This window comes from Camelina sativa, chromosome 5 (assembly GCF_000633955.1).
Source record: "Camelina sativa cultivar DH55 chromosome 5, Cs, whole genome shotgun sequence".
Classification (NCBI taxonomy): domain Eukaryota; kingdom Viridiplantae; phylum Streptophyta; class Magnoliopsida; order Brassicales; family Brassicaceae; genus Camelina; species Camelina sativa.
Genome location: NC_025689.1, coordinates 1,931,706 through 1,947,781, shown reverse-complemented (window position 1 = coordinate 1,947,781; position 16,076 = coordinate 1,931,706). Strand labels below are relative to the sequence as shown.

At 38.2% G+C, this 16,076-nt stretch overlaps 6 protein-coding genes across 8 annotated transcripts in view; 4 read left to right on the top strand and 2 right to left on the bottom strand.

The window, feature by feature from the left end:
- LOC104788776 (F-box protein At3g28330-like) lies at positions 995-2,176 on the bottom strand. The gene is made up of 2 exons (XM_019245162.1): positions 1,818-2,176; positions 995-1,715 (listed from the first exon to the last, which is right to left on the bottom strand). Exons 1-2 carry the CDS (start codon positions 2,174-2,176, stop codon positions 995-997), a joined length of 1,080 nt encoding a protein of 359 aa, XP_019100707.1.
- On the top strand, positions 2,656-6,337 carry LOC104784920. The gene is made up of 10 exons (XM_010510026.2): positions 2,656-2,871; positions 3,173-3,204; positions 3,285-3,583; positions 3,667-3,868; positions 3,960-4,460; positions 4,548-4,622; positions 4,700-4,774; positions 4,890-5,567; positions 5,680-5,852; positions 5,955-6,337. The coding sequence occupies exons 1-10, from the start codon at positions 2,739-2,741 to the stop codon at positions 6,160-6,162; spliced, it is 2,376 nt and encodes a 791-aa protein (XP_010508328.1). The 5' UTR covers positions 2,656-2,738; the 3' UTR covers positions 6,163-6,337.
- On the bottom strand, positions 6,571-9,755 carry LOC104784919 (methionine aminopeptidase 2A). The gene is made up of 10 exons (XM_010510025.2): positions 9,489-9,755; positions 9,235-9,277; positions 9,039-9,146; positions 8,706-8,951; positions 8,529-8,620; positions 8,342-8,436; positions 8,092-8,188; positions 7,869-8,012; positions 7,559-7,776; positions 6,571-6,819 (listed from the first exon to the last, which is right to left on the bottom strand). Exons 1-10 carry the CDS (start codon positions 9,610-9,612, stop codon positions 6,709-6,711), a joined length of 1,278 nt encoding a protein of 425 aa, XP_010508327.1. The 5' UTR covers positions 9,613-9,755; the 3' UTR covers positions 6,571-6,708.
- LOC104784918 (protein ENDOSPERM DEFECTIVE 1-like) lies at positions 10,047-12,683 on the top strand. 2 transcript variants are annotated; one of them, XM_010510024.2, is made up of 6 exons: positions 10,047-11,072; positions 11,637-11,702; positions 11,781-11,897; positions 11,992-12,081; positions 12,191-12,298; positions 12,391-12,683. In XM_010510024.2, the coding sequence occupies exons 1-6, from the start codon at positions 10,182-10,184 to the stop codon at positions 12,469-12,471; spliced, it is 1,353 nt and encodes a 450-aa protein (XP_010508326.1). In that variant the 5' UTR covers positions 10,047-10,181; the 3' UTR covers positions 12,472-12,683. The 2 variants fall into 2 exon arrangements, with proteins under 2 accessions (XP_010508326.1, XP_010508325.1); XM_010510023.2 differs by having other exon boundaries at positions 11,583-11,702.
- On the top strand, positions 12,913-14,118 carry LOC104784917 (pre-mRNA-splicing factor CWC25 homolog). The gene is made up of 3 exons (XM_010510022.2): positions 12,913-13,160; positions 13,450-13,747; positions 13,898-14,118. Exons 1-3 carry the CDS (start codon positions 12,973-12,975, stop codon positions 13,919-13,921), a joined length of 510 nt encoding a protein of 169 aa, XP_010508324.1. The 5' UTR covers positions 12,913-12,972; the 3' UTR covers positions 13,922-14,118.
- Positions 14,369-16,076, top strand: part of LOC104788774 (pre-mRNA-splicing factor CWC25 homolog) — a 4,867-nt gene continuing 3,159 nt past the window's right edge. The window contains exons 1-3 of one of the 2 annotated variants that reach the window (XM_019245642.1): positions 14,369-14,698; positions 14,960-15,266; positions 15,439-16,016. In XM_019245642.1, coding sequence (XP_019101187.1) covers positions 14,511-14,698; positions 14,960-15,266; positions 15,439-16,016 — 1,073 coding nt within the window. In that variant the 5' untranslated portion in view covers positions 14,369-14,510. Of the gene's footprint in view, positions 14,699-14,959; positions 15,267-15,438; positions 16,073-16,076 lie in introns of both variants that reach the window. The other variant, XM_019245643.1, reaches the window with a different exon arrangement.

Below are 16,076 nucleotides of genomic sequence, written 5' to 3'. Positions count from 1 at the left end.
TTTGTGTTATTCAATTAAAACAAAAGAGTCTAGGATTGTTAATGAGTTCAATTATTATGTTATTGGTTCATGATTTTAGACACTTTCTTTACAAAATAAAGTCATGGAAAGTATCATAAAAATACAGGGATTGTTTGGAGGACTTTACAAGATTTTAGAAAACTAATCAACAAAACTCTTTAGCAATCTTTAACAATCTTTCACTTATTCATTTTTAATGATTTTGTTGAACTCTTCAAAAATCTTCATAAATCTCAAACCAATACCACCCCCTAAGTTAGTAACATACTGTTTAAATAATTTCAACAATACATTGTAATCAAAAATATTTATTAATATGTACTTTAACTTTCTTCTTTTTCATCACCCTTCTATGAAACACTATATAACATATATAAATTTCAAAATTGTAGTTGAACCGTATTATTATGAATATATTTTTTTAAGACATATATTAACAATTAGATGTGTACGTTTTATATATAATTGAATAACTATTTCATTTTATATTTCAAGTTAATAATACATACATAAACCATGCATCGCGTGGGCTAGTTTCTAGTTATATATACTTGATCGATATCAACGGTTAAAAACATGTGGGTACGTTCTACGTACTCTATACAAATTTACGAATTACGAGTCTTAAGGAAACATAGATAAAGAATATAGTTGTATTGAGTTTCGTTTGTATTCGAATATATAGGCGATGGTTCAATGTTTTATTATTAGTAGTATGGACAGAAATTACCATCCGTCTCTTCTCTTCACAAAGTTATAATCATCATAACAAGATATACTAGTTTGAGCCATCAGGACTGTGGCAATCCAAGGATATATATTGATAGTATTTAATATATTTTTACTGACATTGATTAGACAAAAATACTCAAACTATATCAAACAACGACATCCAAAAACTTGATCCTTGATCCTCTTACATAAGAAACTAAAAATAATTAGGAAAGAAACAAGAAGCAAAGTGTCGTGCCTCTCACACGTTGCTGCAAGACAGTGGGGAAGGGATCCGATAGAGCCAACGCGGGAGAGAAAAGGTGGCATATGCTGAATAGTGACCATTTACCGCGTTATCCCACTCGCCAGCAAAACTTAGAATGCCACTGTCGTCGCTGCTATGATCCCCAAACTTGCCTTTGTGCAAGTTAGCACATGCCAAACAGTGAGGCATCTTCCTCTGCACGTAGGCTGTATTAGAATCAAAAGGGTTTATTGTCAGCGTAATGTAATCGAAAGCGGTCTTTGGAGATATTTGAGCTACTAATTTCCATTCCCCGCTCTCTAGCCTCCATATACTTAACTTGAGCTCTAAACTTACATTCATGTACATCAGAAACCCTTGAGAAGTTGTGCAAGGTCTTTTAAATTCTGATTTGTTATCTATGTCGGGGAAATGTAAAACTTGGCATAGATCAGATTCAGCGTAGAAATCATGTGATACAACAACTTGAATATGAGGATTACACTGCTTGTTACCGAGCCAGTAAAGGCTTCCGTTCAAGTTAACGGGATTGTGCCAAACAATACGGCGCAAAAGGAGAGAAGAATGGAGAGTGGTGAAACTCCACAAGCCAGTGTCAGATGAATAAATAAGTAATTCTATGACATCCCTGATGTAATTTGCATTCATCACAACAACTTTGTAACCTAAAAGGACGCCGTTCTCAACTTTTGTGACGAGTCCGGAGGGTACGTGTCTGAATCGGATATGAGGAGGCCGAGGATGAGGAGGGATCTTCACATATTGTCGTGAAATCGGATTAGCCACATAGTAGGTTCTCCCGAGGGAGTCAGATAACAAACATACCAAAATCAATCCGTCATCCGTGTAAGCCACGACTCTAACTAATTTGTTTTCTGGATGGTCTTTGTGGTTCTGGAACTCGTCGGTTAGGAAAGAAGAGATGTAAGAACCAAGAGATCGTGAAAGACCCCAATTTTCACATCCGTAGTGAGCCAAGACTTCTTCGTTAGGTTCGTTGCATATGAATGACCAAGAAGAATGCGAGTTTTGATGATGAGAAAGGAAAAGCTTCCGAAGAAACTCAGATTCCACGATTGACTTCCACTCCTTGCAAACCAAGTTGCAAATTGTGATGCTCTTAATCGGTAACCTCGCTAGTATAATTGCCAATAGATCTGAGTGCAAGGAGTTCATGAACTTATTCAATTTTTCTCCGTATAACTTGTCGGGTTAGGCGGAGTTAGGGTTAATAAGATGTCGGGTTAGGGTTTGCTATGCTCTTACCCTAAGGCTAAGATATATCACATATATAATAAGATGTTATATAAGATATTTATATATTTAAATTTAGATTAGGACTGTGTGATAGTATATTTTTTAAGATGAAAAAGTGAATTAACCCGGAAGGAAGAAAAAAAGAAAAAAAAAAAAAACACGCACACTTTTAGACAACCAATGAGCATCGAACTCGGGACGTGGAAGCTTGTTAATACGGTGACAGAATAGAGGGTATTTTGGCCATTTTACTTTGCCTGCAGCTTTAATATGACGCTGTTACATCTTCGACTAAAACGGCGACGTTTGATTACATGAGAGAAAGGATAAGGTTATTTTCGCCATTGTTCCACGAGTTCCCATTGAAACGACGCCGTCAGATAGGTACGTTGCTATTTTGATTTGAAACACTGTCTCATTTTTGTTGGAGGTAATCAGAAAATAGCAACATTTCTCTTCAATCGTCTCTTAGGGTTTAGCCATGGATTCGAGATCTGAGCTGAGAAAGAGCTTTAAGAGCTTCAATGGAAGAATGATAGTCGTGATTCTAGCATCTCTCTGTTTGCTGACTGCAACCTCCTCACTCGTCCTCCTCGCGTCGTCGTCGTCGTTAGGTTTGTGTGTTCTCCCCGAGTATCTTTTCTTTGTGTTTCTCCCCGAGAATCACTTCTTTCCTATAGCTTAATCATCTCTTTCCTATGGCTTAATCATCTATTTTGCCTGAGATTCACTTAGTATCTATTTGTGCTTCTTTCTCGTTTGATTAGATGTAGGTTTATGCATTCATGGTTTTATCGGAGGGGTTTCTGCAAAATTGAAAGCAGTTTTTGTGTAATTATCTTTGTGATTTCGGGAAATTTTATTGTAAGAGGCCAAAAAAATTGCGTTCTGTTGTGCTAACTTCGACGCTTTCAGGTAATGAAGATCAAGTCGAGAGTTCTTCTGAGGTATAATCTGGCTTTTGTTTCTCGTTTAGTGTACTAAGTTACTGATGATTGTGTTGGTACCTTTCACATGATGTTTTAAGGAGCAAGAGAACCAACTTGTTCCTTATTTGGGTCTTGGAACGTGGATAGGAGGAGGGGCTCAACCATCGAATGATGAATTACCAGAAGATGTGAAGTTGGAGGACCAGCTTACTAATGACATCTGCAGAAATGATGACCCGCTGTTGTATCTCCTTGTGCCATCATATGCAAAAGATTGTGCTAAGCCTATGGAGAAGATGCAGAACAATCTGGCCTTGCATCATAAACTTGGAACACAACTCGCCAACCCATCATTGGAGGAAGAAGGTTCGGCCAATACTGACCAACAACAGCAGAGGTAATGTCATTTTGTTGTATATTTGAGGGTCTTGAAATGGTCCTCTTAACACTTTGATCTTAATCTTTTTGTTATTGTTGCAGAGTTCTTGATACTATTAGAGGCATGGGCCAAGTGCTGGCTGGAGGAAGCAACCAGCTATGTGATTGCAAGATGATTACAGACATGTTGGGAACAATGCTACAAACAGCTGTAGAGAATCCAGATCTTTTCCACTATGCTCTCTTTTCTGACAATGTGTTGGTTGCATCAGTTGTTGTTCGTTCCACAGTCATGAACGCACAGGTAAGGTGTTAGAAAATCACTAGTAATTAAGACTCAAGAGAGTTGCCAGAATTAATGCTTTAAACTTACAAGGGCACTCTTTTTTTGGCAGGATCCTTCACAGCATGCTTTTCACCTCGTGATCGATACACTCAATTTTAGAGCAATGAGTATGTGGTTTCGTTTAAACCATCCTAAAGACGTGACCATCCAAGCGCAAAGTTTCAGGGGTTTTTCTCGGCCAGACTCATCTTACTCTCCACTTTTGAGACAGCTCGAGTCAGCAGCTACAAAAAAGTTATATTTTAAGAACGAGTTAGAGACGTCTGAGTCTCTTGAATCATGCTCAGACTCAGAAAACCCCAAGTACTGGAACCCTGAATATATCTCAATCCTTGACCGCTTAAGATCTTTTCTCCTGAATATTTTCCCAAAGTTGACCAAAGTGTTGCTTCCCCAAGATCATTTCACTTCCTTGTGGTCCATAAATCTTGAAGAAATGATGAATAGTGAAGAAGTGATGTGCGGTGGCAGCTTCAATCACTTAGCAACTTACTTGACCTTCAGGGATCTTTACATTTCTGAGAGTTTTAGGAATACCTTCATCTTAAAGGTAAAATTATCTACTTACCATCATCACAGTTGTACTGGTGCAGAAAGATTGATTGGAATGATCTAAGGTGTTGAATGGATGTTTCAGGGTATTTCATGGAGAGGTCTTTCTTGGAGAGAACAGGAAGCTCCGCAAAGCATTCATTCCCAAATCTCACAAAAGGCAAGTGCTAATTTGGCTAAGGATTTTGATTCTGTTCTTTTTGTAATTGCCTATACTTACCAGAGTTTGAAAATTAGGTCTGTGGTGTTATCAATACCACAACTTCCACAGTAAGAGAAGAACTGGAGAATGAGATTTGGGTTTCTTCTGAGGTACATATGAACTTATCAACAATTTGCTTTTTAGGGTTTTTAGATTGTCTTCTCTACTTTTCTTGACATGTACTAGGTTTCTGATGCTTGTGCTATATTTGGCTATTGTTTGAAGGGAGAAGACGATACACCCGAGATATTGGAGGACTCGAGTCACATCAGCATAAAAGATGACTCTGTTTCGGATCTTATTATACTAATATCTGCTAAGCCATTGAAGAAGGACATTGAAGATTTCATTAAGTCTTGTATCGATGGACTAAAAGCTGGAAACACTCCGGAGCTGTCAAAAGAAGGCACTGGTGGAGCTTATTTCATGAAGGGTTCATCGGGCAAAACAGTTGGTGTCTTCAAGCCCAGTGATGAGGAACCAATGGCTGCAAACAACCCACGGGGCTTAGAGGTTTCAAAAAACGGAGAAGGTGCAAAGAAAGGCACAAAGGTGGGAGAAGGTGCGTTAAGGGAAGTAGCTGCTTACCTTTTGGACCATGACGGTTTTTCTGGTGTACCTCCAACCGTGATGGTTGAGTGTCGTCATATTGGTTTTCATAATCCCAATGGCAATGGGTTGAAAACGAAGCGTGGCTCTCTACAAATGTTTGTAGAGAATGAAGGAAGCCTTGACGATCTTGGTCTAGATACCTTTCCAGTAGAAGAGGTGCAAAAAATTTCTGTGTTGGACTTGAGATTGGCCAACGCAGATCGCCATGTTGGGAATATTCTGAGAACAAGGGACCAAGACGGAAAGATGATCTTTGTACCCATAGATCATGGTTACACCCTACCTAGCAGCGTAAGTGTTTTTTTAATCTTTCTCTACTTTTTGCAGCTTCATGAAACTAAATTTACTTCTAACTTTACTTCTGTATCGCAACAGTTCTAACTTTACTTCTGTATCGCAACAGTTCGAAGACTGCACTTTCGAGTGGGTGAATTGGCCACAAGCCAAACAACCCTACTCTGAAAAGACCCAAGATTATATCAGGACACTTGATGCAGAGTCGGATATTACACTGCTGAAAAGCCGTGGCTTGGAAATTCCCCTGGAGACTGCTAGAACACTGATAATTTCAACCAGGTAACATCAGGACACTTGATAAAGAGTCGTATCTTACACTGCTGAAAAGCCGTGGCTTAGAAATTCCCCTGGAGACTGCTAGAACACTGATAATTTCAACAGGTTTCTGCAGGAAGGATCACGAAGAGGACTTACTGCTTCAGCTATTGGAGGAATGATGTCCAGGGAAATATGGGACCAGAAGTCTCCAGTAGAGGAAATTTTGGAGAAAGCTAAAGAAGAAGAGCTTCCAGGGATGACCGAATCAGATTTTCTACAACTTGTTTTCCAGTTTATGGACGACTATCTCAATGAGATGTTGCTTGACTAAATCAAAACTTCCAGCCGAATCGGATTTTCTCTTTTAGGGTTACCAAACTTTTGACTTTTGAGGTTGTTTAGTGAATCTTTTAATATCAAAGAAAAAAAACTTTCAACATTTTATCCCTAGTTTAAAAAAAAAAATTGTGTAGGTCTCACAAAGCGATAATCTATTTTGGATCGTTTACTAACTTGCAAATCGCATAACTTCTTCATCTATCAAAATAAATAAATAACAATAAAAGAAAATTGCAAAATTTTAAAACAATTTTTACATTATATTATTTAAACAATTCGGCAATATAATGTGTGTAAAATCTTATTATATAAATAACTACCTACTCCAGATCTTTTATTTTTATAAACAATGTATTTTTTTGTCTAATAAATTTTTCATTTTTCATTTTACACACACAAAAGTAAAAATCAATTATGGAAATAACCATTTGCCAGAAGCAAACTAAGTTCTGCAAACTTACAAAACTCAACAAGAACAATTAGAATGACAACAAACCATTTGCCAGAAGCAAACTAAGTTCTGCAAAAATAAGCTATTTCAATAATCGTCTCCTTTGGAAATAACCTCTTTGCAAGTTGGCCGCAACAAGATGGTATGCTCAAACTGAGAAACATAGCTTCCTTTCACATCACAAACTGGAGGACATGGCTAGGCCTGGGCATTCGGTTAACCATTCGGTTTCGGTTCGGTTGTATTCAGTTTCGGTTATTTTGGATATAGTAATATAGTAACCATTTGGATATTTATGAAATTTCGGTTTAGTTCGGTTCGGTTTCTTTCGGTTCGGTTTCGGTTTGGTTATTTAAATAAATAACCATAACTAACATAAATTATATTAACATTAACCAAATAAACCAAATATAACCAAAACTAACCGAATATAACCAAAATTAACCAAATATACAATAACAAAAATACAAAAAAGGGAAAAATATTGATTCAATTTTACAAAATAGTATTTAACTTTGTAAATTCAAAATAATAACATTTACATATATTGATTATTTAAAATATTTAATTGTTTTGAATCTAGAAATAATTTATATTTTAAGTTTATTTTATAGTTTTGCATAATATTAAGTATATAATATTTGATATCTTCTAGGTTTTCGGATATTTCGGTTAACCATTTAATTGTCGGTTCGGTTCGGTTCGGTTTCGGTTAGTTTGGATATAGATTTTTACTAACCATTCGGGTATTTGAAGAATTTCGGTTCGGTTCGGTTTAGTTTTTTTCGGTTCGGTTTCGGTCGGTTATTTGGTTATCGGTTATTTTGCCCAGCCCTAGACATGGCTACAAAATAACCCAAAGAAACCAACTTTCATTAAAAAAAAAGTTCTTGAACAGAAGGATCAGAGGATATATACATAGTCTTTAGGAGTTTACCTCAATTATGCCAGAATCACAAAGATTTTTTAATGCCATCAAGTATTTTGTTTCACCAAGACGGTCCAAATAGCGTCTGCAGAAGGCTAGAGTGGAGAAGTTCTTGTTTATGGTAGCAAGGAGTTGTTTCGCTCTTGGTAACCTCAAAGGGACATGTCCCACATCGTAGTTTTTCATGTAATGGCTACATTCCAAGTCTTCTCTCACATATCCTTTCCCTGCAAAAAATGACACGAGAGACCAACCACTTTATTGCTGCATTCTCAAAATCTACATTTCTTGTAGTTTGATATGTGAGAATTGTTCTTACCGGTTGATCCAAAAGTTTCAATGGCATATAGTTCACCCTCTTCCATTTTCGTCTGCTCGCCTCCTCTAACATTAGGAACAGACTTTTCAGCGTGTATCTGATAGCGTCCAATGCTGTGCCCATTCAGGTTTCTGATACTTTTGACTGCCCACAAAAGACACAACATCGTTAAAACTTTTTGATATTAATCCATATAGAAACTACCATTGAAGTAATCAGTTACCTTGGTATACTTTTCCATTGATTTCAACCTCATAAGACTCCATGACCTCCTGAATTGCAGCACCAACATCACAGAGCCGGACATCTACCCCGGCTTCCTGAACCAACAAAGGACTTACTAAGTTGGATTGAACAATAAAAAGATGCAAAAGGAAGAAGCTCAATGTGGTTATAAGAAAATGATGCAAACTTCAAAGTAGAAGTCGTTACAGAATGAACGGCTGCATTCACCATAGAGACAGAATGAGTACCTTAATACCAGTATATGTTGCATCACGCGAGGCTGCTAAAAGAGGATCAAACATAGGATTGAACGCAACAGTGAAAGCAGAATCCACGATGTGTCCTGCCAAAACAACAATAATCATTGTTTTTGTGGGAAATTTTACATAGAGAGACACAAGAAATCGATATAAATGTTTTATGTTCAGATCATACCATCAATATGTGTTCCAAAATCCAACTTCATCACATCATCATACTGAAGAACAGTCTTATCTCCAGAGTTTGGTGTCCAATGGGCAGCAACACTGAAAGTTCAAGTAAATCTGAGCCGCGTTGATAGAGCCAAAGATCAAAAGAAATGCAGAAAGAATGAAAAAAGGTAGAACTAACTTATTCAGAGAACACCCTGTAGGGAATGCGATACCAGCTTGAAGACCATTCTCTGATATTAACTTACGAACAGTGTCCTCTAAAGTCTCACAGAGATCAATCATCAACATTCCAGGTTTCAATATGTTTCTCACATACTTCCTAACTTGACGATGAACTTCCGCTGCTTGGCGAAGAGAGTTATATATCGGTTTTTGCAGCCGCTCCGTCTCTCTCTTCTCTTCAGATGTTGTCCTCCACAAATGACTACATTACAATATTATAGACTTAGTAGCTAGCAAGACAAAGTGTTACATAGAATCTAGTCTAGACAACAAGGTAATGTGAACTTACTCATCCTTATAGTGTTGGATTTCACCTTCAGGAAACTCACCAGAAGGGTAGAGCTCAAGAACAGGAATTGTAGGTGGATCAGTCTGATGAAGAGAATTCTTCTTCTTCCTGTTAAACAATCATCAGCTTTTTTTTTGAGCAAGATCATCAAAGCAAAACACAAAACAATCTATAGTACTAAAAACAATGTTCTCACTTGCTTTTACTTTTCTTCTTTTTCTTCTTCGTTGAAGCCTCAGCTAAAATGAAAAGACAAATCACAAAAGTTAGCAACTTAGCAATCCTCTTTTCCTCTTAAGTTAGCAACTCTAAAGTTAGCATCTTTTATGACATAAGATCCCAAATTCCCATCTAATTTATAATAATCAAGAACACACTAAACCATCTTTTTCCCCTCATGATTACAGACTTAAACCAAAAGATCAATCAGAAACACAAAATGGTTTTTACCTTTCATTTCATATTCTTCTTTTTCATCTTCAGCAAGATCAAGATTCTTGGTTAAGTCAGAAGCTAATTGAGTGTCTTTTCCATTAGAAGACTCGGCTTCAGTATTATGCTTCTCATCCTCCATAGCTGCTACTTCTTAGTTTCTTATCGTCATCTCAACTAATTCTAAACAAGGCACACACAGTACTGTATATGAGAAATCGTACCAAGCAAGCTCAATGAGAGTTGCCCAACAAAGAAAATTCAGAAGTCAAAGTCTACTCTTTTTACCATTTTCACTCCAACTTTTCTTCGTCTATCAAAAAAATGTACAAAGTTTTACAGAAATTGCAAATTACCCCTTCAAAACTTTCATATATACACATTTACAACCCTTTACAATAAAAACTCAACGCTCCTTATTGGGCCCCAATATTAATAGGCCCACTAATACTAATCTTGCTTATCTTATCTGATTAATTCTTTTAATTAAGAGAAAGCAATTAAAAAAAACAAAACCTATCGTGTTTATACATTCACGGACAAGAGAACCGTTACGCTTGTGAGCATTCCGTAACGGCTAGTTTCCTTATTGTCTCTCTTCTTCTCTAATTCATTCTTCCCCCTTTTCTACTTCGTCTTAGGGTTTCGAAAATTTTCCAATCCGATTTGAACAATTCCTGTTTCTAATCGGAACCAAAATCTCCGGTGAATATGAAGCAACCCGACCCGATTGTAATGGAGGCGAAAATCGGCCGATCTATGGCACATCCATCTACACCGGCGATTACTGCTCCGACGCCTGTTCCTCCACCGTCGACGAGGCGGCCGAGAGTGAGAGAGGTTAGCTCACGGTTCATGTCTCCCTCTCCCTCTTCCTCGTCGTCTTCGTCATCTTCCTCCTCTTCCGCCGCCGGAGATCTGCATCATCACCAACACCAGAGGTCGACTTCGGCTCAGAGGATGAGACGGCAGTTGAAAATGCAAGACGGCGACGAGAATCGTCCGACTGAGACGGCGCGTAGCTTAGACTCGCCGTTTCCAATTCAACAACTCGACGGTGGTAAAAACCCTAAGCAGCAGATTCGATCTAAGCCGCTGAAAGAGAACGGCCACCGTCTCGACACTCCAACAGCGACGGCGATGTTGTTGCCGCCTCCGTCTAGATCAAGGATTAATCAACAGCGTTTGCTTACCGCCTCCGCCGCGACGAGGCTTCTCCGATCAAGCCTATCTTCCTCTACAGACGGTGAAGAAGACAGTAACAAATCCAACGGCTCAGATCTGTTGTCAACAATCAGGAACCAGGCAAAGGTATTTAACACTCCCAACGCCTCACCTCTTTCTCGATCCCTCAGTTCCGACGATGCTTCCATGTTTCGAGAAGTGAGAGCTTCATTGTCGCTTAAAAATGGGGTTGGTTTGTCATTGCCTCCGGTGGCTCCTAATTCGAAGATTCAAGCTGATACAAAGAAGCAGAAGAAAGTTTTAGGACAACAAGCTGATGTTCATTCTCTGAAACTGCTCTATAACCGCTGCTTGCAATGGAGATTTGCCAATGCAAATGCTGAGGTCAAAACACAGTCTCAGAAAGCACAAGCCGAGGTCAGTTTCTGTTCTTCAACTCTTAAGAATCATAATTTTGATAGCTTTTGCACAGTATCAGAGTTGTGTTTGGTATGTTAGATCCAGTAAAGTTTGAAACATTAACATTAGCAGAAATCTTTGAATTGAATCTCATAACTGTATTCGGTAGATAGATCAGTATGATTCTGACATTAACATCAGTGTTTTAGAAGTGAATTGCACAATACCAGAGTTGTGTTTGGTGTATAGATCAGTATGATTCTGACATTAACATCAGTGTTAGAAGTGAACTGCACAATACTAGAGTTGTGTTTGGTGTATAGAACAGTATGATTTTGACATTAACATCAGTGTTAGAAGTGAATTGCACAATATCAGAGTTGTGTTTGGTGTATAGATCAAAGTTTGAAACATTAGCATCAGTCTTAAAAATGAATGTGGCTTAGCTGATGGTAATTTTTATGAATTAGGACGAAGTAGCAATAAGTCTCTCTCTACCTTTAACTGTAAATTTGATGTTTCTTGCAGAGAATGTTTTATTCCCTTGGTTTGAAAATGTCAGAGTTGTCCGATTCTGTACAGAAGAAACGCATAGAACTCCAACGTTTACGGAGACTTAAGGCTGTTACAGAGATTGTAGAGTCTCAAGTAAGTAAAATCTTAACATTTCAACATTTGAGCAAATATGTGAGAATTTGTGACTAAACTATATTTAACTCTATGCAGACTCCCTCTTTGGAGCAATGGGCTGTCCTTGAAGAAGAATTCTCAGCTTCACTATCAGAAACAACTGAAGCGTTGGTAAATGCTTCATTGAGGTTACCTCTCGATTCAAAAACTAAGGTATATATTGTTTTGGTCTCATCAACAAGCAAGAATACTGTTCCATTTTTATACCTTTTGTACTAAGCATTTGGATTTTGTTTCTCAAAACCAGGTTGAGACTAAAGCGTTAGCAGAAGCACTTGCTGTGGCTTCAAAGTCTATGGAAGGCATTGTACAAAACATTGGACATCTTTTGCCTAAGGTTAGCAAAATACAATCAGCTAGTGTGCTTCACATTAGACAAAATTAATAACTTTTCCTAGACAAGCAACTGTTGAAACTGAGACAACTTCTTTTGATGTATTTTGCAGACACAAGAGATGGAGACCTTGATGTCGGAACTAGCAAGAGTAAGCAGCAGAGAAAAAGCGTCAGTAGAAGATTGCAGAGTTGCACTGCGTAAAACACATTCATCACAGGTATACATACACATACATACAATTTGGGGATATAGCCCTTTGTTTCCTTTTTGCTTTATGAAATCTTGAAGTGTTTGTTTTTTCTTCTGCAGATTGAAGAATGCTATCTCAGAAGTCAGCTTATCCAGCACCAGAAGAAATGCGTTCAGCAAGAGTGCACTACTTCGGATTGATGATTTTTTCCCTCAGCAGGTTACTACTTATACAGTGAAAAAAAAAAAGCGAGCCATAGTTAGCATAGTTACTACTCTCTTCGGTTTGGCTTCGAACTCATCATAATCTGTCTTCTTTACATACCTCAAATAACAATTGAATGTGTATATATACATCAGTTGTCTTGTAATAATTCCTGATTGTCAATGATCCATTAGCCTTGTCTGAGCAATTTAAGGAATTGGAATTTGGATGTTTCAAAACTTTCGACAACAACAAAAATTTCATCAAATCACTTCAGTCGAATTATAATTAAACCAAAGTAAACCGGGATCCTATCGCGATAGGTCCTAAACAGGCCCATTAATATTGATCTGGCCCAAATTTCTAATGATGAAGTGAAGTCAATGAAAACGGACGGCTCTGATTTATTTTGTTGTTTGTTGAAGGCGGCGGTGAGATTATAAAACCCCTTTGATGAGAAGTTTTTGAAGCAGAGGAAATCTAAGAAGGAAACAACAATGGCGTTGAAGTTTCTGAACAAGAAGGGATGGCATACGGGAAGTCTCCGCAACATTGAGAAAGTATGGAAAGCTGAGCAGAAGCACGAAGCCGAGCAGAAAAAGTTAGAGGAGCTTCGTCTCCAAATCCAACAAGAGAAGGAGCGTTCTGAGTTTGGCGAAATCAAGGAACAGGCCGGTCTCGTTCCGTAAGTTTTTCTAATTCTCCACTCTTAATTAGTTTCCAAATTCGATTTCAATTGGTATATATATTATATAGTTCAAATTAGGGTTATTTGGTAAATATAGTCAAATTAGGGTTATTGATTAAAGTTCGAATCTTTGCATTGGTGTTAAGTGATTGGTTTTTGTTAACCTTAGATGTGAAGATTATCCGAATTAGGCGATACAGTTCGAATCTTAATATATCTTAAGTGTCTGTTGGGAGTAGTTGAGTGTTTTGTTTATTAACCTTAGTTTTGTTGTTTATTCCTGTAGGAAGAGGCAAGAGAGAGTGGAGTTCATGTATGATTCAGAATTATTAACAGTGAAAGAGAATGCCAAGAGTTCAGGACATGGTGTTTCGTTTCAGAATCAAAAACAGCGAGCCAGAGCTGATGCTAGTTGTGTTACTACTACTACTACTAAGAACAAGAAGCAGAAGCAGTCGGTTCCTGGTGCCTTGTTTAAAGATGATGATAAGACTAAGACAAACTTTGCCAATGATTCTTGGCGCAAATCCCACTCCGACCCTTTGCTTCTCATCAGGCAGCAAGAGCAGAAAGCTCGCAAATCTGTAAGTTACCTTTTTCTTTTTCTTTACTTCACTTCACTTGTCTCTCTCTCTCTCTCTCTCTCTCTCTCTTTGAGCTGTTGCGGTTTTGAATCGTGGTTGATTTGGATTCTGCTGCTGACCTATTGGATTGTGGTTCTTTGTCTTTTACAGGTGAAAAGAAAAGTTAGAGGATAATGATGGAGCGAGCGACGTGAGAAAAACATCAGCGTAGAGTGTTATGGCATCACAATCAATCTTCATAACACAATCTCTGATTGCTTTCTCCGAAGCATACTCTTTAGTGAAACAAACAAAGCTTTTTTAGTTTGAAACAGTAGTTAGCTGAATTTGTAAATACGCCGCTTGTCTTATAATGTCAATAATCTTTTCCATAATTTTATCCAGAAACCAGAATTTTGCAGAAACAGATGTGACGTTTGAGTATTTGGGAGTTCGAGGGACAAATTTCACATCAAGCAGTGAGAATTTTAATTGGACTTAACCAAGTTAAACCGGGTCCAATAATCTTAGATATGCGGTTTAGTACGATTATTATTTATTAACAAGAGGCCCATTAACAGGAGGCCCAAACATAACATCATCAGTTCATCATCACGGTTTTTAAGAAACGGACGGTTGTGATTTCATCTCATTATTTAGTATATACGACGGCGACGGAGCAAATTAAAATTTACAACCCTCGACGAGTCTGTGCGATTGAACGAGAAGACGGTGACAAGATTTTGAAGCGAGAGAAGGGAGAAACAAAAAGAGGAGAGTAGCCATGGGGATGAAATTTCTGAACAAGAAGGGATGGCATACGGGGAGTCTCCGTAACATCGAGACCGTATGGAAGGCTGAGCAGAAACAAGAGGCCGAAGAGAAGAAGCTTGAGGAGCTTCGTCTCCAGCTCTCGCAGGAAAGGGAGCGTAATGAGTTTCGCGCTCTCCAGGAACAGGCTGGCCTCATCCCGTAAGTTTCTCTTTTTTCGTTACCCACGATCGCAATTGATTTGTTGTCGTATCTAATTTGGGAATTAGGGTTAGCGATTTGATTTTTTAGCGTAGAATCTATAAGATTCGTTTTCTGGTAATTTGATTAGTTTAATTAACGATTGGCGATGGACTTAGTGATTTGAAGTTGTGGGTCGTTCTAAAGTCTTATACTTTTATTATTAGAATCTTTAAATGATTGGTGATTTGAAGATCTGAACTTATTTTAATTTTGTTGCAGGAGACAAGAGAGATTGGAGTTTCTGTATGAATCAGGATTAGCAGTAGGGAAAGGGAGCAGTTCAGGTCATGGTGTTTCGTTTCAGAAAGAAGAGCAGCCTTTAGCCAAAGCTGAAGCTGGTAATAGTGCTAGTGAGAAGCCTGATCCGTCAGCTCCTGGTGCGCTGTTTGAGGAGAAGGCGCAATCTGCTAATGATTCTTGGAGGAAACTTCATTCTGACCCTTTGCTTCTCATCAAGCAGCGTGAGCAGGATGCCCTTGCTAATATCAAGAACAATCCTGTGAAAATGGCTCTTATTCGCAAATCTGTAAGTTTATTTTGTTCCTCTTTTTTTCCTATGTACATGGAGGGTTTTGTGTCCTGCTTGAGTGTCTGTGTGTGTTTTGCAATTCAAATTGCTTTCATTGGATTTCTTTTATGTTTTCGCGTTTCTTTTTCTCTACAGCTACTGACTTGTTGGAAAGTTTTCTCTTTTACAGGTAGAAGAAAGAGGAAAGGGTAAAGATGGAGACAGAAAGGGGCACAAGAAAAAGCATAAGCGTAAAAGTGGAAAGCATCACAAGAAATCTTCATCCAGGTACAGTTCTGATTCGGAGGAAGATTCTGATGAAGAGCATAATGGAAGAAAATCCCACTATGAGAAAACATCAGGGAAATCCCATGACAAACACTATGAGAGACCAAGGTCAGATTTAGAGGATGAGTCAAAAGGAAAAGAAAGTCGTGATAGGCACTATGGGAGAAGAAGGTCAGAATTGGATGATGAGTTAAAAAGAAGAGAAAGTAAGGATAATCACTATGAGAGACGAAGGTCAGATTTGGATGATGAGTCCAAAAGAAGAGTAAGTCATGATAAGCACTATGAGAGGGAAAGGTCAGATTTGGATGATGAATCCAAAAGAAGAGTAAGTCATGATAAGCACAATGAGAGACGAAGGTCAGATTTGGATGATGATGAGTCCAAAAGAAGAGAAAGTCATGACAAGAGACGAAGGTCAGGTTTGGATGACGAAGCAAAAGGAAGAGAAAGTCATAGAGAAATCCGAGCCAGTGAGAAATATAGGAATCACTCCCCTAAAGGCAGTTTGGAGAGGGAAAACATTAAGAGTTATGGTCA